The 24,006-nt window shown below is 36.6% G+C and overlaps 1 protein-coding gene across 3 annotated transcripts in view; it reads right to left on the bottom strand.

The window, feature by feature from the left end:
* The window catches only part of KCNH8 (potassium voltage-gated channel subfamily H member 8), a 207,044-nt gene that overhangs the window by 29,771 nt on the left and 153,267 nt on the right, over positions 1 to 24,006 (bottom strand). For all 3 annotated transcript variants that reach the window (XM_068935379.1, XM_009676395.2, XM_068935380.1), the window contains 4 exons: positions 15,771 to 15,968; positions 10,983 to 11,182; positions 8,764 to 9,013; positions 4,037 to 4,251 (listed from right to left, as the gene is read on the bottom strand). In XM_068935379.1, coding sequence (XP_068791480.1) covers positions 4,037 to 4,251; positions 8,764 to 9,013; positions 10,983 to 11,182; positions 15,771 to 15,968 — 863 coding nt within the window. The remainder of the gene's footprint in view (positions 1 to 4,036; positions 4,252 to 8,763; positions 9,014 to 10,982; positions 11,183 to 15,770; positions 15,969 to 24,006) is intronic.

The raw sequence follows: 24,006 nt of genomic DNA, 5'->3' as shown, positions 1-24,006 counted from the left end.
ATTTATCAACACCTGTTATTGCTCTCTAAACATATAAAGCAACATATGTTTTCCAGGATGAGTGGATAGTAAAATCATTTCCAATTTCTTTCATATAATTATATTAAATGTTGTAAGAGCCTTCTTATGACTGCTTAGCTTTATCAAATAAGATATACGACTCTCTCACTGTCTGCTATATGTGTAATCTGTAACATAGGTTGCAAAAAATATCGGGTGGGAGGAGGAGGTAGAAATCTGTGCAAACTATTTCATGACTATGATATCATACCCATAGACCTACGCAAATTGGCTGAAACATCTGAATGGCTGAATTGTTTCATGTCACCACTTCAGCTACCAAACAAATAATTAGCTTTTCCTAAATGTCCTGAAATCATTCAGTACGTTTACAGGAATAGTTACTAGCTTCTCCAGTGAAATTCAGTAAAGAAAGTAAAAAACTGAATTTATATAATCAACATAAAGACTTTTTTTCTAATTCAAATCCTGCTGTGATAGGAATATATTAAAAGATGGCACAATACCACTGCCAGTGTGATTGCACACACATTAATGGGTATATGCATAAATCACTCAAGGATTCCTGTTTTTAGAGCTATCATGAGGTCCCATTGATACTTTTATCTCCCTATTTCCATATCTCTCTGTTTCTCTATCTATTACTCATTAGAGGCTGAAATAGTTATATGATTGCCAGTCCCTGTACTTATAATCTCCTGAGCTTTTCTTCCATGATTGTTTAAACAATGCTTTCATTCCTTCTATAACAAGATACCAGCAGTTTCTGCTTGATGCTAGGAAATCTTCTAACAGTTCCTCTTTGTTTTACTGAAAAGTGACATGGCTATGGAAGTCCTGGGGTGTTTTCCAACATTACACCTTACCTGGCTTATTACTGCAGATGGAGCATAGTGCTGTATACATTTCTAAACTTCCAAAGGGATCAGGAAAACAAACAAAAAATATTTTCCTAAAGATAACTGTGGGTAGGGGTAGGGGTAGACATATGATCTAGCTTTATGTATCCAACTTTGACATTCCAGGAACAGGAAGCTCCTGATTACTCCTATCCCTTTCTGGTCCACTTTGTTTTAACTCATTTAAAAATTTAAAAATTTATTCAGTTTTCTCAGTGATGAGCAGTTCAAATAGCACAAGGGAGGGGATAGAAGATGGTTGAGATTACATCTTTCTGTAGCATCACCCTTTTAAGGCTGGCTTAAAGGGTTTGGAAGTCCACAGCCTAAGGCTGTTTTGGTGGACCATTGTGGGGGTTTGGGGGGGGGGAAGCAATTATGTTGTAGGTTAGGACTGAAAGACACTTGACAAGTTATCACAGAGAAATTCACACTGCCAATTTGCAATTCATCTGACCCTAAATATTGTTACGGATCCATTTTCAGAAGCATTAGATTCACAGTCATTTGCAAATTTGCACTCATTTAAAACAGTCAAGGAAAAAGAAAATGAGGAATTGATGTATTCAAATGATTCAATCTAACTTAAAACTAACTATGGAAAAACCCTTGAAAGGCAAAACTTTCCATAAAGCTGTAGAAGTCTTAAAGACACACAAAAGTAAAATCTCCCTATATCACAGAGAGATCAAGATACCACGTCACAGCTGCCAAACTCTCCCAACAGCACCATTTTCATTCACATTAATTGTACTTCTGGCAAGCCTTCTTAATATTTTGTGAAAGATAAGCCTCAGACAACTCATGGATTACCTCCACGTGTAAGTTATATGCAGACACGGTATTTTCTAGGAACTGCATTCCTGGGTGAAGCACAGCAAGTGAGTGGTTGACCGTGCACACTTGCTGCCGCCACAGCCATCTTCCCGCCTTTGGTGAGCTCTCTGTCTGTGGCAGCACAATCTTTTGCCACCCTATTCCTGCTCTTTATTCTTACTGATAAATGAAATGGTTGACATCTGCAAAGGGATAAGAATGAGATGCATATGACCAGGGTTGGTTCTGCTTCAGCAGAAGTAATAGTGGAGGGGATAGTTAACTCCTGGATGTAGGAGAAAGTGGCACTAAGGGAGCTCTATGTGCTTTTTTATATTTAATCTTAAATCAATGGATTATAGCATGAAATACAGTATATATTTGGAAAGTTTTTTAAGCAGAAAGGTGCTTTGATATTTCATTCAGTGCTTTAAATTCCATCTGCACAAGTGAATGTGAGGAGATACTTTCCCCATCTGTACACTCAGCTAAGAGTTGGGCAGGCATGCTTTCAGCAGAGAATCTGTGCATTACCCAGCTATCTCTAATTGGGGAGGAGTTGCCCTCTATTTTTTAAAAGTGTAATGTATATGCAAATGATAAGGCCAGATTTGTCAGCATAGAGAAAAGTATAAAATGAGACATTGTGGGGATGCATCAACCTCCATGACAAAGCTGGAGAGGAGAATGCAACCAACTGCAAACGCAATCTTTAAGTGGAATTATACTCCTTTGCAGATCAAGTAATCGTTCCTCCCCAAGGAAAATGGGTTGGTTATATAAGCTTCATGCTCTCAGTACAGGTAAGTACTCTCCCAGATGTCATCTTCAATGGTAAGAAGTTTTGGAGTATTTCAAGACTCAAATAGGATGCCTCATTTATTTTCCCCTCTATAAGTCTATATTTATATATTTGCACCTTTCTATTGCAATTGTTTATTGAGCATTGTTGCAGAAACACTGATGCCAACGGACACCTGGACAGTAAGAAGCTTATATAGAGAAATCAACTTACTTAACACACTGATTGATTGTTTGAGCTGAAAAAAGACTTTGGCCCACAGGTCTTGCATGCACTAGGGTAGTCTTGTAAAGTCCTGTAGGCCTAGAGGTCCCTCATGCCAGCCGTGCTCTCCATAGGCTAATGTGCTGCAGAAGAAAGCACAAAATGCTTTTCTGCACAGAAACTCGTATAAGTGGATATGAGCAGAGAGGACATACTGTCTGGGTGTGTTACAGGGGTATCCCTTGTCACTTTTCCTCAGAAACTAGCGAAGCAGCAGTGAGTGGCTTTATAACAGACAGTGGCTGTCTAGGCTACACGGATGGTAACAGCCACACGTTATGTGGAGTTTCTATTTCTAAGCTCCGCACCTCTGGGCGGTGTCTGCCCAGGCAGGTAACGTTTTTCTCCCTGCTTTATGCTCATTTTGCATAAGATTCATACATGGTCTTGGTAGTATCCTCAGCCCTAGCCACGTGCTTCACACACTCCTACCCTCCATGGGATAAAGAGAAGCACAATAAAAAGATAAATACCTGAACTATTCAAAGTTTGGCCATCGTTATTGTGTTCAAACTGCATTAAGCATTTTCCCAAGCCCCACAATCTTCATACACTCACACGATTAAGGTACAAAAGGAGAACCTCACAAAACCTTTTCAGTATTAAAATCTGAATACACATTTCCTACATAATTTTAGTGAAAGTGCTTTGGTAAGTCTATACTGTAGTCTTGCAGCAGTTCCTTATGCAGAATTTCTTGCAACTGTATGTTTTACTACATTTTTATTATTTGAACTTTCACATAAATTCCGGATTTAAATGATAAAGCACATTTTAGCTGCAGTGTACTGAGAAACAACTATTTCTCATTTTTAACACAGGTAGTACAGAACTTTTTTAACTATGAAGCGGTAGTGAAATGAAATGAGTTTTTGCTAAACTGGCATATCAGGTTCTAGAAAAGGTGTAGATAAATGCCTTTATTTGGACATATGCTTTAAATAGCTAGAAATTCTTTTAAAGTATAAGCCAAAAAAGAAAAAAAAAATAAATAATATTTTCTACCAAATGTTGCTTTCTATAGAAGTGTGAGAGGCCGAGAATATTCTGTTTATGATCTGATTAACTGATCAAAAATTCGTGCAGGTAATGACTGAATTATCAAATAAATGGAAGGAGTGGTCATTTTAAAGTATTCAATGTATTATTTCTTTATTGTAACAAAATCAGGAGAACTGGCTATGAGAAACATCTTAAAGGTAACAATAGCTGCAGAGACTTTAAAGATACTTACATCACTTTCATGGCCTTCTCTTAGATTGTATGTGAGATCATGCTGTATGTCTTCAACAAACTTGTGAGCATACTCCGGGTAAAGGTCGAGCACTTCAAAGAGACCTTTGAGGATAATGCACTGGAGGTCACAGTACGTTAGAGCTTTAACGTCTGCATTTGTTTTAATAACTTGATCCCTAATGGATAGGTTTGCTCCAATTAAATCTCCTTTACCTAAAAGAAAATATGAAAGTAATCATCTTGAAAGCATGAATTCTGGACTCCTCTTTTGAATCATAAATCTGTTTAACAAAATTGCTAAATCTTAAAACCCAGAGCCACAATTGCATTGTTTAATTACTAACATTATAAAGTATCTCCATTTAAAAGCTGCCTTTATTTTTGCAGGTGTAATGTTATAGGCAATTAAGGAGCAATCAAGGAAATATGTATAAAAGTAAGATTTACACCAGTAATTAATAGCAGGTGTGATTTTATACTTCAAGATGTGAACAATCTGTTTCTAGTTTTCGTTGTTAAAATAGGAAGATGTTAACAAAGTATTTATAACAGTGACATGACTTAATTTTACATCCCCATTTCAAATGTTACTTTTTTTTAGAATTTAGGTTGTAAAACATTTGCAGTCCATGATAGCTATGGATGTATAGCCAACTCGTAACATATCTTGGTTGTATAGGGTAAGATTTCCAGATAAATAGTATTTTTGTTAAGAAAAAAGAATAGATTCTTAAGCTATTATAACTTCCTTTATGGACAAAAGTGCCTTAGAATAATGGATGTATTAAAAAATCACAATCGACCGTGTATTAAAGACAGAGAAATTTATAAAGAAAAGCTTGCATAAACATCTGATCTGAGGTATAAAGTCGGTTACCTAGAGGTCTCTCCTCAAGGACAGCCTTTAATAAAGACCTGGACAGTGACATGGAGTGTACTCTCAGCAAGTTTATGGACAGTACTAAATTTAGGGGGGACCAGTTGATACACTGGAGGGCAGAGTTGCTATTCAGAGGGACCTTGACAGGCTGGAGAAATGGGCTGACAGGAACCTCATGAAGTTCAACAGAAAAAAAAAAGGAAAGGAAAGTGCTGCACCCAGGGTAGACCCTCCCTACCACAGCAGTATAGTCTGGGAGCTGACTAGCTAGGAAGCAGCTCTGCAGAGAAGCACCTAGGGGTCTTGGTGGACAACAAATTGACCACGAGATAGCAATGCATCCTTGAAGCGAAGGCCAATCACATGCTGGGCTGCATTAACAAGCATGTGACCAGCAGGTCCCAGGAAGGGACTCTTCTCCTCTATATGACTCTTATCAGACTGCATCTGAAGTACTGACTCGAGTTTTGCGCTCCCCAGTACAAGAAAAGACAATGACATAGTGGAGTAGGTCCAGAAGAGGCCACCGAGATGATCACATGACTTGAGAAAATGATGAATGAGGAGAGACTGACAAAAATGGGTTTTGTTCAGCCTTAAGAAGAGACGGTAAAGGGGATAATACTGGTACAGTCTTCAACTACCTAATAGTACAGTGTAGAGGAGTCAGAGCTAGATTCCTCTTCAAGGTGCACAGCATTAGGACAAGATGCAGTGGGCAAAAGTTGCAACAAAGGACACTGTAATTAGAAATTAGAAAAAAAGAAATCACTACGAGGGTGGTGAAAGTCCGGAGCAGGCTGTCCGGAGAGGCTGTGGGATTTCCGTTCCTGGAGATATTTGAAACTCGACTGGACTTGTCGCCAGGCAAGCTGAGCTAAACTGGCCATGCTTTGAGCAGGGCTCAGACTGGGTAATTTCCGGAGATCCCTTTCAATCTCAATTACTCTGTGATTTATCTGTGGACCTAAGAAATAAGTAAAGATTGTAAGATCTGAAAATCCACCTAGCATGTGATTCCAGTTGAACGTTACACAGGAAACAGTGAACTCAGAAATAAGTTAGGCTAAGAAGTCAAGCAACCATCCCTACCCTAAGCTGCTTAAATAAGACAATTTGCTTTATACTGCTTATGAATTTTTCTTTCTTTACACGGAGCTTGTACAAATTTCTCAAGAGTGCCTATCATAAACCTAGAATAGTGACAGATTTTCTTTTACATTAAGAATATAAATACATTCATGTTACTTTTTGATCTCTTGAAATTGCTATTAGTATAAAGGAGAAACGATACAAGCTCATGTTAATAGCAGAATGCTAAATCTGATAGATGACAAACCAAAATATTTTGCTATATGTTCATCCCATGATGTTGTAATGATTACATAATCAAATATAGTATAAAGCTAAGCAATATGCTATTTTTACTTTTTATGTAAATATTATCAATTCCTTGGATTTCTTTGATTATATTAAGCAGATGTCTGGCAGGGTTAATCTATTGCTGGCCTTGTAAATAAATGTTTCAGATTTACCAGTGCTGATTTTTAAACACCTTAATTAGAAACTATTTAGATGTATAAACAGTTTTAGCATCAGTAATGCATAAATAATTTGAAACAAATTTTAGACTTGTATTTGATTGTAGCTACGGCTTTTGATGAAATAACATCAGCTTGAAAGACATCACAATTTATCTGGTAATGCTAATGTATGCTTCTTCAAATGAAAAGCATGTAGCAAATACTGTTGCTAGTAAACCGAAGATTCACTTAGAATTACAGCAGGAGTAAAATGATTGTACCTTGAATATCAACATTCGCTATTTAAACAGTCATATAAGGTTAATCTTAGTAGCGCTTCTATTTTATATACCGTTTTCCATTGGGGAACAGACTTATAAGGGTTTATGCAGCAATATCTGTTTGATAATGTACCTGTGACATGCAAAATTATAAATATGTTCTTTTTATGGGTATCTTTTCAATCACTTATGGCTAATATTTTTAAACAACTTGAAGAAATATGCTCAAATAGTACATTTATGTTACGTTAAAATATATTTCCTTATAAAAGATATCATACTCATCAAGAGGAACCAAAATAGCTGTATTTTATCAGATCATCTCATGTTGCATTGCAACTGTACTGCTTATCAGGAAGAATGGTTCAGCAACCAAACACTATCTCACTGGAACCAGAATTAGGAGAGAGTTATAAAACTGTAATCTGGGAATACTGAGAACCCATTCAGCATTGTCAGGGAAGAACCTGCTCTCTTGGATTTACATCACAGCAATGAAACACATTCTCATAGGGACCTACAGGTTTGATATATCCACCTTCTGCTGGGGTTAATTAAATTATGAAGTTCCCATTCACTGTAAAGAAACATTATTCCATTGTATTATGTTTATGTTTTTGCATTGTTTTCTCAGAAATCCACTAATCTCTCATTGTTGTCATTACCACCATTACACAACGTTTTCATTAACATTTTCAGAAATGTCTGAAAATGTAATCATTAATGAGAACTTAATTCTACTGGGGGCAGCTCTTAACCTTTTGCTGTATTTAAGCTTACATTTTCTGTAAGCCATATTTTATAGCTTTGATTTATCTGATCCAATAAAATCTAGGCATTCTATACTTCCTAATTAGAAATGAGTGATAGAGTGATGTGGACTCTCAATCTAACAGAACTAAAGAGTTATGAAAAAAATATAACATGTATCATTTTTATATTCTAAAAAAAGACCAATCAAATGAATGCTAGTAAAATAAAGGAAATTCAATTACAGAAGACCAGAAGCTAGCATTATCAACAGTCTAGTACAATCCCACAAAACAGGAAGGAAAGTAAAAAGGAAATATCCATTTTAATTCTGCTTTATAAGAATATTAAAAGTTATTAGAAAGATGAAAACACTTAAATTCACAACTATTATTTATATCATAATAAAATAATTCTTTACGTTTAGAGTAAAATTTTACATCTTATTTTATCAGAGCGCTTTATAAACATTAACTCAGAAAAGTCTAATGGCCCCTTAGCTGAAGATAAAGGGAATCTGGTTAGCAGGCATTGGACTGAGGCCTATTACTGAAATTTACAGATAGAGATGCTTAACCCTAGATAAGTCAAAGCACTCATCTAGCAAATAACAACTAAACAGAATTTATTAGAATAGAACTTCTGGCCTTTCTCTGTTTTAATAAACTCAGATTATTGCTGGCAGCATCAATTAGCTTACAGAAGTAGCTCTTTGAGCCACCAGTGCCAGCAGAGCCAACAATGCTTGCTTTTCACCAGATGCCTGCGTTCATGGACGTATGAGAGCAGGCTCACACTGCCTTCTTTCTTATTTGGGAGTGTTAGTGGGAACATGACCTGGTTACCAATTTTCATAAAATGTTGAGGAATATATATCCAACATCCTCTGAGGTGTCAATACTGCCATCAGATTGGTTGAAAGGGGGAAATTGTATCAAAAGTTAATAGGTACCTCCTTAAATACAGAGGAGAAAGCATAAAAAGTTAGAAGATCAGGCTACAAGTGAAATATTACACAGTGAACACTCTAGCAATTGACGGTTCCTTAGAGCAAAAAACTAAGGACGTTTAAACTAAAAAATTTAAGGTTGTCCATAGAGTATGAATAGCAGATTCAAATTAGAACAAATTCTTTCTCTCTCAGATAAAAAGGACGCATTAAACCATAGGTTAGTAGTGGTATAAGTGATATTCTGGAGATGCCTGTACTTTGTCATTAACATCAGTCTTTACTTTACTTTCTACATTTGAGGGCCTTCCTTTCTCTCTGAAGCTATAGCTGTGAACATACCGAGAATCGCCAGCACCGTGCTGTCCTTCAGGACTTCCATGGAACCTGAGCACACAAAGTAGATCGCTTGCAGGGCATCTCCCTGCCGGAGAAGGTATTCCCCTGGAGCACAGAAGGAGGTTTTGATATGCAGAGACAGAGACCTGAGGCAACCCCGGCTGGCGCACTCGAAAAGGGAGAGCTGCAAAATCTCCTTGTTCAAGTGCATGGTGATGTCTGAACGCAGCTCATCCGGGAAGTCTTTTAAAAGCTGTCCAAAGAAGAGAAAAATGGGTGACGTTAAGTGTAAAATAATTTATTTCCTCTTTGCAGAGGTGACTTGATTTAGTCGTACTGCACATATTGTACTGATGCAAAGATTTCCCCTTGTTTTTAGTTTTCTCTCTCTCTCTTTTTTTCTTTTTAAGTGAAATACATATGTCCTAGTTCTTAATAAATCTTTAGACTGATAAACATTGATAAATTTCAAGGGTAACAAAGAATTATATGCCTTTATAAAAAAAGACAAAAAAGTGAACAAAATTTTGTGTAAGAACTCCCCCTTTTGCACAATTTACCCTTGCCTGAGTTCTTCTGAGTTGCTGGAACATAGTAGGCTGTTTTGCAGATTTTATTTTTGTGTGACAAAAAATGTTGCTGTAAGTGGCATATACATTGAACACATTGCAAAAATGAACTTAGCTTTGATTTTCTTTAAAACTACTTGTATAATATTTATTAATAGGCTATATTGCCTCTTTTGTGGTAAAACATCTCGACATGGAATTACTCGAGGAAGAAAAGCTCTATATAGTTCTCCTACCACCACCAGGCTGATTTTTTTATGATTTTGCAAATGGATACTGAAGAAGAGGTGGGAAAGGAATGGAGATGAGGTGCATAATCAGCAGAAGAATCTATAGAAACTGAAAGAAAGATCTATAAAATTTCCCTGTTTTACCTTGGTCTTAATTTTAGGTAACTTCGCACTCCAGCCTGGCTAACACCTGATGAAATTTCTCTCTGTTTTACAAAGGATCTGCTGCAGGACATATCCTTCTGCTCAGAGACGATCTGAGAATGGCATGCAACTGTTAAAATCTTCTATTTTCTTTTGTCAAGGCACCACAAAAACTTCATGTACTGTCCTCCTTAGTTTGAGGGGATCTCACACCTGAATGACGCAGTCTGCTAACACTTGACCAAATGGGTATAGTCAAGGCAGTTGTCTGGATGGGAGGCAAAGCATGAAATACTAAATATTGATGGTGTCTTCAGAGGCTGTTCTTGTAGCTCAGTAATCACTGACTTTCAATAGGACTGAAGGTACAGAAGGTACAGAAACAGAATGTGATTCTTAACCAAATCTAAGAAAGCTTGGACATCTAAGCATTTTTTGTAGCTTTGAAAATCTTATGAGGCTCCTTCCATTGCTAGGATGCTATTGAAAATGCCATTCTTTGTGCTGTGCACACCTCAAAAAGAACATATAAAAAAGGGAATGTTCTTAACTCAAAATCTTTTTTCTTATTTCCACATTACTTTTAGAGGTCATTGAATTTCATAATGACATATATAACAACAACTCAATATCTGAAGGGAATGGTTCCTTCGGACAAGAATTCCAGCTGAGAGAAGCCACGATTTCTTCTGGAGTATAATAAAATATAACTCATACAAGTCATTCAAAACAAGCAAGCAAACGCACAGCCAGAAATCTGTCTTTTCTTTTCACTGTCATGTTACCTCTCACATATTAGTAATTAGTGGAAAACATAGGGAAATAAATAACTTTAACATAAAGGCAACATCTTTCAGGTCAAACCACTTCTCTGCAGGACTTCAATGAATAAAAGAAAATGCAGAAGAGAGGAGAAGACAGTAAAGAAGTCTCTCCTTTAAAAAAAAAGATGATTTTTAGTGTTTAGTGAAAGGCAAAGAGCTCATTAGGCTCTTTCTGGCATCATCCAAAAGGTTTCTAATGAATATCTCTTCAGCATTTCTGAATTATGAAGAACTTAACTGGCTCTATTGAAATTTGAATATAATATGAGGTTCCAAAACAGATGCTAAAACAGCACATTCCTCCTGAGATGATTCACCTTTATTTTTAGGCATGTTCCTTTTTATACATAACTTTACACAAAACCAGCATCACAAACAGAAAACTCAAAATAACCCCCAATCTAAGTCAATATTCAAAACAAACCTACACACCACCCTGGTACCCCTTTGGTTACCTCATTGGAATCAATTCCATTATTGACAGACCATGTGGTTTGGAAATATTCGAGCATCCTTTGCTTTAGCTGCTGTGGCAGGTGATGGACTCGTATAAAATCTTTTAGATCCTTGGTTCTTGTGTGATAAAGGGACCATCTGGAGTACATCCTCTGAATTATGGCAGTCACATTGCCAAACACCAAGGCATGCATCAAAGCTAGAAAGGATAGAAATTATGTGTCTGAATAACTTGATGAACACTAAAATGTGACATAGAAAACAAAGATGATTTTCATAGAAAACCAGTGTTTCCCGATTAATAGATAAAGCAAAGCTTTTGAGTATTGGGCTTCATCAGAAATATACAACAATACTTACAGTATTTTTTATTTACATTTTTGTGTCACTAGCAGTCATAGCTACAGAAGAGGGCAGCACCACACCTAATGCTATACGGTCATTGGGTAAAAAAAACAAAAGAATGCTCAAGCTAAATTAAGTTTATAGTCTAAGAAAAAAGCCAACAGATGAAAAGATGTAAGAAGGCAAGCTCAGGAAGTAATGAGGAACTGAACATACTGAACATTCGTCAGTATGAAAACTACACTCAGATGGTCAGTTACTAGCTAAATAGAATATAAGAGTTAGATTTCAGAGAATTCACACCAACAAATACAAAGTCAAAGCATACATGAATCTACACATAATGAGGACCCATGTGCAGTGGAATGAGATTGCAAATTATATTCAGACATGTCTCGTATTCTGGGGAGTAGGATATTAATAAAAAACGAAGATGGGACATTGTAAAGCAGAAATCAAAATTCAAGTTAAAAACCAAAAATATATAATACATTCAAACTGACAACCTTATTTCTTATATTTCTTGAGAAGGTCAAATATGTTGTGCAATTGTTTATCAGTAAGTTCTGACACAGAGGGGTTTGTCTGCAATTAGAGACTGGCTTGGGAATAAAAAGACCAGAAGTAAAATTGAAGGAATGCTTACAGATACAGTTTGTCTCTATTTGTCTGTGCAGAAATGTGCTTGCCGATTATCAGTGGGAAAAAATCACTGCTACATTGTCTGTCATGTGGTATTGATCTGAGGTATATAATATACACATTTACAAATTGTTTATTGAAAAAACTATTAAAGAGCTTGACTATTACTCTTAAGGGACATCTATCTTTGTAGCTCTTAAAAGAAAGCAGACAGGCTCCACAGAGTAGCTAAGGAATTGGTTTATAAACAAGACAAACAACATGCTGACCTTGTTTACAGAAGTCCAGGGTGAGTGGAGAGAGACAAGGGAAATAGCAGGAGGGAAGAATGCATTTTAGTGGCTAATCATGCTTTTCCATGGTAGAAACAAGCAGAAGATTCTTTAGTTTGGAGAGTAGGGAATTTTTACAGGCTGAGTCAAACGAAAAGGAGCTAGTAAGAATACTTATGGCTTTATTGAGAAGGGAGTTAAGAAAAATGGAGAAAGCATTCTGGTCTGATGTAATTTCACAATATAGTATGCATTCTTGTAGAGGTGACCAACTGATACAAAGCCGATATGAGTCCATTAGTAATATTTGCCACTCTTCCGTAAGAATGATAATGCTGAAACATAACAGATATTTAAATCTGTACAAGTCTTTGTGCATGATATTGTGCATTTTCTCTTCCTCCTCCTCATAAATCACAAAATATACTTTAAGAGAAAATGTAAGACGTGTAATTCAAATTTCATCGGCTTCAAAAATTACAAAGTACAACAGGAAGAGAGTAGAGACACAAAGTGCACATCCAATGCCTTGCAGCCCTGCATAGCTATTCCTGAAATAAAACAGCCCTAGCAAGTGAGCAGTGCCTCTCACTAAAGTTTCTGAGTGCCCCACAGGCATGAACAAATTCACCTTCACATACCTTGTGAGTGGAGGAATGAGGTTTACAGGTGTGTAACTGAAGCACAGAGATATTAAAAATGAAATGATTTAGTGTCTGCTAATTGGGAGCATCTTACTTTCTGTAAGAAATCCATTAATTAGTTTGCTCTAAAATCAACAAAGATAAGTTAACAAAAATCTAGGAACTGTATTTCATATAGCAGCCTTGATTCTAATGGATATTCTAATCTACATTTTCACTGTTCAAAGAGCAGAAGAACACCTTTGATCCCAGAAGGGACCACAGCTACTAGACAGGGCAGTGCCCCTTAAAAACCCTACTTTAACCACTTGCACATGAGGGAAGGATGATAAATGATGGGATGGAAACTCAGCAGGATAAGGTAGGAGGTAGGCTGGTCTGGTCCTGAGCACCGAAGAAATTTGCTTGCTCCTCCTCTACACACAAAACTGTAAACGCTTTGCTGAAAGACCATGACAAATACAGGACAGTGCAAGATAAGGTTGTCTGCAAGGAGCAGGAGGATAGTTCTGGATTGTACGCTACAGAAGCTGGATGCCGTAGGAACTCTAGTTAAAATGTTAAAGATTAACTTCCCTCTCCAATTTTAGGATGATATATTACGTCATTATATATATATTACATCAATATATATGAAATATTACACAAGATGGCTTATCTTCACAATATGACTTGTCTAAATTGAAATCATCAAATTCACGTGTAACAAGAATTAATACTGACAGGCAGGTAAATGTCAGACAATACATTTGTTTATTTGCTAAATTAGCTCTTAATTTTTTTTCTGACAACATTTATAATTATATAATTATAAAGGAATGGCTGGGTATAAATATGGTAATATTCTTATATAATTTTTCCCAAGACATTTACATCATTTTTTCATTAGTGTATTTTAAAATCAAAGATCAGCCAAAGCTACACATCAAAACATGTTTTAAGAAATAAAAATATTTTTTACCCTAAAGTAATACAGATTAGTATTTTGTTCCTAATAGAGTTTGCTGACATATGCTCACCAGTCTGCACTATATGGTGCTAACTCTTTCCTCATATTTCCCTGTACTGCTGATTTTCGCAAATAGGGACTCAAACACAATTCCTCAACACAGTTCCTCCAAACCAGCCTGCTCTGCTTTCTTATGTGGATAAATATTGCTTTATGGATTCTCCCAGATGCAAAATCGTTCTTCTACCCACTTGCCTCTGAGTAACTTTGTCTTTTAGTTTTCAATTCCCTCTCACTATATTCAGTCCACTAGTTCCTCACGATTGTTCAGTGCACAAGCATACTAGATCTAACACTCAGCAATATAAGAAATGAAAAACAAAGCTATAAATGGACTAAGTAATGGACACAGGACACTTTCATACTCTTTTATATTCTGCCCTACTAAGTTTGCAGAAGCTCTGCCATATCAAGGTGAATTAAATATTCATCAATGCCTTGCTCAGAATAACTCCTGATTTCTTAACAGAAATGAAAATTCTTTCCTCATTCTAACAGATTTTATGCAATGAAAATCCTATTGCATAGAAACTACTTTATATTTTAAAGTTATATAACATTACGCCATCATCAAAGATAATTAATGAGTTGCTTGTGTTTTTATGACATTGTCAAAATCAAAACGATATCATTCTTGGATGATTAATTATATTACTGCCACTCATTTTCAGGGCAGGGAAAAAGGCCAATAATTCACTGAGGGTTTTTTTTAGGACCATCGGATGCTGCAAATATATAGTTTACAGGGTATTCATCACATTCCCTGACTTCTGAGTGTCAAGCTGTCAATTGATTTCTGACAGAAAAATTTATGCTGCAAAACTGACAACCAATGTCTTGCAGATTAGCCTTAGAGAAAAGCTGGATGGTAGAAATACCTTGCTACTAATTCCAGGACAATTAGGCAACAAGAAAAAATGAGAGAGAGAGTACTGTAACAGTGATTCACTTTGTGCCCTTCACACCTGCTATGTCATCTCTGAGTTGTATGAAGTACACATTATGAAAGAGCACAGTTCTTTTCTTTTGTTTTGTTTTGAGAAGACAAAGGCAAAGAGCCACAGGATATCTGCTGCACTGGTTGCATTCCTGCACCTGCCTGGGCTTACCAAGCTGGTTCTGCCAAAGTGATTCAGTAGAGAGAAGGTGACCACAAAGAGTAAACTATTTTCCCCAACAGTAAGAAAAGGTAATTATCATAAATAACTAAAAATAATACTATGATAATTAACATGGATAAATGAAAAAAAACCCTAAGAACATGAAATATAACAAAAATATTCCAATTTTAATGCTAAAATTTACTTAGTGATAATTAAACTGCTTTTTCATTAAGATGTAGAGCCACTTACGACTTACCAAAAGAGTTGGGCTCTGGCCTAACTCTGCCATCTTCTCTCTGAGACAGTCCTTCAGGCAGGGCTATGCAACAGCTCACGTACCAGGTACGTTTTTTTGGCTGCCCACCTCTCCTCACCATCTTTCGGAGAGGTGCTGAAGTGACTGAACTGAAGCTGGACGTGCACCAGTTATGTGACTGTCTGGAAAAGCCCTTGTATGTGACCAAAACGCAGGTGCTCCTGTAGCACATGGCTGCTCCAGTAATTACCATAATGGGGTGAGTTTGTATTTTACTGGGGGTGAGAAGAATTACAACAGTCTTTTCAGACCATGCAGGCTGGAAATATTTCCAAATATTTCCAAAAAATGACAGTTTATTTAGTGTAACAACCACAAAACTATTTCTTTCCTTTGCCATTCTAAATTAAAATTTGTTGTTTTTTTTTTTAAACAGAAATATTGCAAAATTTCAGCTCTTGTTTTACTCATCCCTACTCCACAGTGTTTTACACGATGCTTAGCATTTGTACCTACCGCCAATCAGCATTGTGCAAATGGAGAATATCTTTTCAGCGTCAGTATTGGCTGAAACATTTCCAAACCCAACACTGGTGAGGCTGCTGAGGGTGAAATATAGAGCAGCTATATAGGCACTTCTGATTGATGGGCCTCCTAACGTGTTATTGTCATAGTAAGGAGACTCTATACGTTTTCCTAGCTCATGAAGCCAACCTGAAAAACAAAGCATAAAAAGAAACTATTAAGGAACACTAACACCATGAAAAGTTCACATTCTATAAAACAATATAAAAAAATTGAGTTAGAAGGCACTGCATTTTTCATACATTTCCAAGAATAAAAGGAGCATTAAAGTATAGCAACTTATGCAGTATGTAAAAGATTAGGTCTCTAGAGTATTTATTTCTATGCATGAGTTTACAATAAAAACTGCATGGAAATCAAGTGTTTTTGAATTACATGTTACAGGTCTAATCAGACAATTTACAAAATCCATTAAGGCACAAAAAAGAAAAGAAGTCATCACCTAATAACACTGCAGCAAGAATGCAACTTCGATTTCATTCTTTCCATTAATTACTATTTGGAAAGCTTTTTGAGATTCTGAGACTAAACTGTTATAATAATAATTACATATTTAGAGCTTTTCACATGTTTCTCTTTACAGAAGAAAAGATTCGAAAAACTAAGCACAACTCACAAACTAGAATTAATTTTCAAAAGATGCTTCACTGACTATTTTCTAAATTGCTCATTTAATCTTTCTTTCTACTTTGCTAAATGAGTGTATGTGTGCCTGAGAAAGTAGAATTATATAAGTGCTTCCCAGATATTAAAAACAAACAAATAAACAAAAAACAGGGAAAAGTATGCCGTTTCTCCTTTGGAAAAGCAAGACAAAGACCTGAATGAGCTGCATATACATAACGCTTTACAAAATCAGATAAAAGGAAAAAAGATACAATTCAGTTACATGCCCAGTTTGGCCTGTAAAGCAGTTTGCTTTGGAGAGTGGGAATGCTTTCTGGATATTCAGGTAGAACAGTCATAACGAAATACATCTGCCATGCAGACTTTGCTTTTAGAAAAACTGATATGACATCCCCCTATCCCAAGCTGGGGGCTTGATATCAAGTCATGCATGCACTGATAGACTGAATCACTTTCTGAAGCTTAATACTCTTCTCACTTCATTCAGCTTCCACTTCTTCGTTGTCACTGAATCCAAGAATGAAGCGGGGGAAATCCCCCTGTACAGAACATTTGCAAAATCAGGTGGCAGATTTTAAACATCTATTCCAACATTTCCGATTAGGTTGCGGAAAAAGGACGTAAATTCTATTTACCTCCAAAAGCAGATTTTTTCAATCATTACTGTCATACAGGGCCATCCTTAACTCTGCATGCTGTCCTACAGACATATATAAGACAAAAGGGTTGGGTAATGACAGTAGAAGTCTGCCATTGATCCTGCCAACCCACTCGCTGCAGGTCAGTGAACTTAATCAAATGCGTAAATGACGTAACTCTGCATTGTTGTAAGATGGCTGTACAGAGTGAGCTGGTTTGCCTTACCAACGTACAATAAAACGTACGAACATCTCCTTGTTCTTGCCTAGGTAGAGTGCATTTATCGCATGAGGCTGTTTTACATTTGTTGCTCCTAATCATTTAAAATAGAAGGGAAGCAAAAGGCAATAATTTAACTGATAGCGGCAACCTAGCTATACTACCAGTAGTGACAGCATGTATTAACAGTAATCACACAGGACGGGTACAAGAGAAGACAGTTACGTCCCATTCACAGTGTTAGCAAATACTAGTGCCTCTTAGTGATGTCTACGGAGGACTAACTGATGAATGCTAACTGGCACTGTTTAAGTGCACGTACACACAATCAATACTATCAGGACTAACACTGCAGAAACTTGAAGCGTATAAGCAGTCCCACAGTTATATACTTATTAGGGTTATATTATCAGGGTTGCACCGATGTCGTAGCGTTCTGCTGGTCTGGGTGCTCTTTCTGCTCACTACTGCTGTTTCTCTGGGGTTACATTACCTTCTCCAACAAAAATATGACCCTTTATACAGCTTATTCCATTCCTGTTCTCAAGTTAAGGAATGTAATCCTATACATAAAAGAATACACATTAAAAACCTGAGAAAACCCATGGCAGACAGTAGATAGAGTTAATAATAGTCTATCTAAATATAATATAGAAATAAAATCATAAAATTCAACCCAAGTTTTCAGAGTATACCAGTACATATTAAGAAGGACTGCAAAACTGAAGCAAACTAAATAAACTATTTGAAATAACTGTCACTGATGTCTGAATACGGAAACATTAATAATGTTTCTTAGGAGAAAATCTCTCTTGGGAGTATTCTAAATGACTCTGTAGTCCCATTTTTCTACCTGCTGTTATCTGAATGAACTTCACATTCATTGTTTTAAGGGATCATATTGCATGTGATTTCAGGTTTCTCCAGGTCAGTCTCAGCTCTCAAGCAAAAAAATTTTAGTTTCCTTGTAGTAACTTTGTAGCAGAACATTACAGGCCTCACTTTCAGACAACTACATTTTCAGTGTTATCCTGCAAAGGTAGATTACCCAGTTTTTAAATTGTTAACTATATGTAAACTTGTAGCTTCTCTACAGGACACTTCATTTTCAAGGTTATCAAGTGAAAAAAACCCTACTAAAACATCATTGCTCCTCAAGGATGCATTAGTGCTAGTAGAGGTATGGTACAAAACAATAAATGCCTACATTGTATTTAAATAGTAGAAGTCCCTATAATAATGCAAACATATCTCTACTACCAAAGTACCAAATACAATATTAGCATTTTATAGGTGCCAGCAATCACTGCTTTCCAGCATGGAGTCTCTTGACATAAGTATCTGAGATGAGTTCAGCAGTCTACAGCATAACTGTGGGTCAGGGGAGTGATCTAAATTAGTAAGATGAAGGTCTTATCACTGAGCCAGTCTCAGCAACTGCTATAAAATGCTTGCCGTATAAGGAAAAATTGCTAGGTAACTTTCTTTAGAGTTGGACTATGAGGGCTGGAATAAAAAATTCATATCTGAAAGTGGAAACCCAGTAATTATATTCCTCTGATTTGCAGATAAAGACATGTTTACAGTTTCTCATTTCTATTTTGGCTGTTAAAGATGATCCTAATCAGGACCATTTGAAGAAATGATACAGGACTAGGTTTCAGCCACAGCATGTAATCAAAAGTGCTCCAAGATCTTCCAGATCAATCATACTGCTGAGATTTTTGTTGACAGCAATATGCATTTTCCAGGTGCGAATGGAGAACAGAAACTGTTGGCTGTAAATATGTGCATTGCCTGGTAGAAATAATCATGAGATAACATGATTGACTGATGCCTTTTACTTTTTGGTTCCTTTGGGTAGCAACTCTCAGCAGATTCTCTGGTAAACTTGAGTAGTTAATTTCTGCTCTCAGGGAAGAAGAGAATAATGAATACGCCTTGTAGTCAGAAAGGGAGTGTCCTAGAATTTATCACTATGAATCTTGTCTTGTTCTGAATTAGCATTATGTAGGTATAGCTCTATGACTCTGAAAATATTTTAAAGCATCAATTAAGGCATTTAAGAGGAAGATTTTTCAACTGGAAAAAGTCAATATGAATTGGGTATCTAAATCCACTAGGTTACTTTGAAAACTCCTGAAAGAACCTGTATTAAGTTTCATTTTCCTGTATCTAGGAAGTGCTCCAGTGTCCACAGGAATATAAACAATCATTTAAGTATTTGTAGATGACATACTTTGTAACTGGCAACAGATTGTCTCACTTACTGGACATTCAGAAACAGTCATCAAAACTTAGTTTGTTGCATGCACTGTGTACAGCAGTATAATTTGTATTTCATTCCTTACTACTACTTAGATTTGCTGTATATGCAAGATACTTAACATACCAAAATCCTGGCTGGTACTAAATCCAAACTTAGAAAATAATTGCATTATCTATTGCACTAATTGCAAAACATTAATTGCATTAATTTACCTACACAATTTACTCTAGAAAACACATACAATTTTTTCCGGTTAGAACGTAAATCAAAACTTTCTGGTTCATCCCGGACTGCTGTGGAAGGAAGTGCAAAGAGGTACGGATGAAGAGTACCTCCCAGAATGCCTGAGAGTGGGAATGGTTCCCCAATAGTATAATGGTGACAAGGCCGGAAGACAATGGGTGGGGCACCTTCTTCCAGCTTTGGCTCCCTATCAAATTCAGAGACTTCAGTTATCCCTAGCGGCACAACAAGAGTCGGAAAGCCTATTTGCTCCCCTCTCATCACTTTTTTTGTTCACAGAGTATTTGAATCTGATTTAGGGCCAACCGTATACGGCTCTTCCATACCAGTGTGAAAAGAGAGGATGCAGTAAGCAAAGTTATAGTAGGGTAGTAGGGAAAGAGAATATGTAATGAGCAATGCTGGAACAACCTAAAGAAAACTGCTGAGTCTGGGTTATCTTTAAGGGTTATGTTTCACTCCAAGTTATATGCTTTTCTAGCTCAGTTGAAAAACTCAGGAAATGGGAGCTCTAAATCAAAACATAAAAGAGGGTAGGTAGTGGCTTTGTTAGATATCACATCTACTTTACACTTCTTCAAAAACACAAGTTCCAGCCTTGACTAAAGAAGAGAAGAACATAGGAAAGACCTCAGATTTTTAGAAAACCCATTAGTTGATCATATCCCAGATGCCAGTGATTGTAAACAGAAAATGGTGTGGAGCAAAGGACAAGGAAAATGGCCCACTGAGCATATCATGAAGCAGATGGTCTAAGTGGTTTCAGTAATACACAAGTTAACAGCAGCCACAGCACTGGGATTATCTTACAGAATAGCAGGCAATACGAAACCAAAACACAACTAAACAAAATCTAGACCTACAGGAGAACAAAAAGAAAAACAAACCCACATACAGTGAAAAATATACCCTGAACTGGAGCATGTACAGCTTACTGATATAAATAGACTAGTTTTAACTCAGAAATCTGCATGTTGTCTACAGGCTAACGTGTGTTGCAGTAAAGAGTGTGGGGTCATTAAAGAAAAAAAAAACTAGATAAGAGAAAGATCCTTTATCATTGGACTACTTTTTTTTTTTTTTAATGAAATCATTATATGCCCTGAGAACTGTGTTGGCTCCCACTGCAGCAGTCCCTGATCACTGTTTAGCTTTCTCATTTTAGATCTTCAGTAAGACAGTGAGGAGCTGTAGTTGCTCATGGGAAATCACACAACCCCTTCATTACACAGCTGCATGCTTACATCTACAAAAGATCATCTCATATTTCAATTTTAAAGGGGTGAAAACCACTGCAAAACTCCTGCTGATCTCAATGAAGCAAAGATTTTAGCCTATATCTCTGTGCTGCTTACTGGAAATATTAACCCTGAAAAAATAAATCTCAGGGTAAAGTGGTTGCTAAGATAGAACAAGTAACCTAACTACTCTCTTTTTCAGTAAGTGCACTTGTGATTTCCTTCTCTGTGAGGCAGATTTTACATGCCCCAATCACTTCTATCAACGGTCCATTTCTGAATGTGCTTCTTACATCATAGCTAAGGATTGTTTGAGGAGGGGAGACCACACCTAAACACTGTATGCCGATTAAGATCATACCATCATTTTATATTACTGTATAACGACTATAGAACACCTTATCAATCCCTAATTATTTTTCATTACACATTAAAAATCAGCTTTGCTCTTTAGGATGCTTTTATTTAGTTTTCTGCAGTTAATGTCTAGGAATTTCTGAAGTGTACAATACATTCAAAGTTCAGAAGCATATAAGAAGGCCAAATTGTTCTACTTCTTGTGTGCATGACTCTGCACTATTAAATACTCATTGCCTCTGCCCTCATGGCAATTACCCATTTAAGGAATTAAAGTTCTTCCGAAGATCCCTAAAGTCTTTTTTGTCCCTGTCTAGCCAAAATATTTTTGATATCTGCAACTTTTTCTGGCTAAACCACTTGCTCTTTTCTTCAGGCTACGAACATATTAAACAGCACCATTCCTACTACTTAGTCCCGTGGAATGTCGCTATTATCCTTTCATCGTCACAATATCTGGCCATTTGTTTACAGGTTTGATCTTTGACAGAATTTTGCCTGTCATGTTGTGGGAGGCTCCCAGGTACCAGAGCAGATAGTTTTAGGATTAAAGACCTCCAGAAATCATAGGAACAATCATATCTCAAACCACTGCTTCTCGATGACTGCAAACGTTGTAGGCTTCCTGGTACATGGAAAATGTGAACCTGCTTCTTCTTTGCAGTCACACAGATTAGAAAATATATACTAAAAATAGAAACCCCTCACAATCCCGAAGATGTCATACAGCTGCAAGATCGAGGACCATGGAAAGACAGCTCCATCATGTATACTCAGATGGCATAGCACAATAGTACAACACTGGGCATACGTCCTTGCTCATTTCAAGGTGCATGTGTAAGAGGAAGACAGAAACACACCTGTATGGTCAACAACTAGAGGCTACAAAGGAAAAGCTCTGGCCTAGAGGCTATATTGGAAGAAGTGAATTAGTTAGCATTCAAAATAAATAAAAGCTAAATGCCAGTGTATGATAGCTAGACTATAGCAAATTCTGTATGAGAACAATAGACAACTGTAATGGCTGCATAACCATGAAGAACTCAGAATTAATATACTCCCCTTGGTCTTTATTTTGCTAACATGCTTTCTATAAACAATATAGATTTAAACTGAGAAAGAAAACAAACATTACTAAAGAAAGACACTAACATTTTCTCAAGCTCTAAAACCCCTGCTTAAAAATATTAAATTAATTCCCCCAAAAATTTATTCTAATAATATGTTTTCTTACTTTTCCATTTTAAAATGTCAGCCTTAAACAAGCATGTTCCTTATTATGATAGATTTAGTTATACTTTTTTTAAATTAGAAAAAAACGTTGCATGGGTATTAATGACACTGATAGCATGAACGAATTACAGGAACATCTACTACAGTCAAATCCATATAGCCAAGTTTTGTAGAGGGAAATTCTTGACATAAAATATAGAAAAGGAGATATCTAAGTCACAAAATAAATAGTTTTAGCTTGGACTATATGAAACAGTTCCATCTCAGCTGCCTGCATCTGGATTCACTGTGGTAAGGGCACATGAAGTTGCTGACGACTACTTCTACCCCTCTGGGTCTGCACCCCAAGGCACCCTGGCTGGTGAAGCCCACTGCCGAGCCCTGCTGCCTGGGCACTGCCAGGTCTGCAGTGGGACAGTAAATAGCACTTCAGGTCAATTCCACGGCAGAGGAACCTGCCCTCCACAGCCCATAATGTCACCTTTCTCTTTTCTTCATGACATACTATATGTATATTTAAAAATCTAATGTATCTAATGTCATAATCTTTTCCACCACCTTGTTCAGCCAGTGAATAGTTAACCTTATACAGGCAGATTATACGTAATCTCTGGATTCAGTAGACTTTTAATTGCCAACAGAAGTGAGGCACAGGGATATTATCATGACGGAAACTATAGAATATTTTCTACAGATATTATGAAAAGTTTATACACTTTTTCTTGATGAATGCCCACATTATAGATAATAAAAAACCCTTCAATATGGAATCAGAGAAGCAAAGAGGTCCCCTTTTTTGTCAAGTGTCAAATTCTGTGTCTCTGTTTTATTAAGTCAAAAAAATCCTTAGAGGGTAGAGCAACAAATTTATATAAGAAGATTTTATGTTTCAGATATGGGTTGTTCATTTCTTTAAAGCATAGTGCATAAACCAAAATAAAGCCTGTACTCAAGTAAGAAGTTATGAGATGCCACATATAGATAACATCTCCATGTGAAACTAACAGCATATTTTGGTGAGCTGGCAAAGGATGGCAATGACAAGAAATGCAACATTTTAAAATGAAAAGAATAAGCACTGAGAGTCTCAAAAGTATGCCCTTCTCAGAAAGACAACTTGATGAGATGACATCCTCTCTCTGAATTGTAAGTGAGAATTAGAGAGCAGTGAATTTTAGGACTGTCGTCATAATAGAAGTTAAGTGGATACTTTGAATGGACAGATTTAATAAAAATGCCATTTGACTTCCTTAGCAGAGAAACTGGATAGAATTTTTATAACATCTCTTCCCAGATTAGCAAATGAAATAAGAGATGGGCATGATCCAAAATCCAAGGTAAA

The sequence above is a fragment of the Struthio camelus genome, chromosome 2, assembly GCF_040807025.1.
Source record: "Struthio camelus isolate bStrCam1 chromosome 2, bStrCam1.hap1, whole genome shotgun sequence".
NCBI classification, from domain to species: Eukaryota; Metazoa; Chordata; class Aves; order Struthioniformes; family Struthionidae; genus Struthio; species Struthio camelus.
Note: the sequence above shows the minus strand (reverse complement) of the source record. Positions and strands in the feature narration are given on the sequence as shown.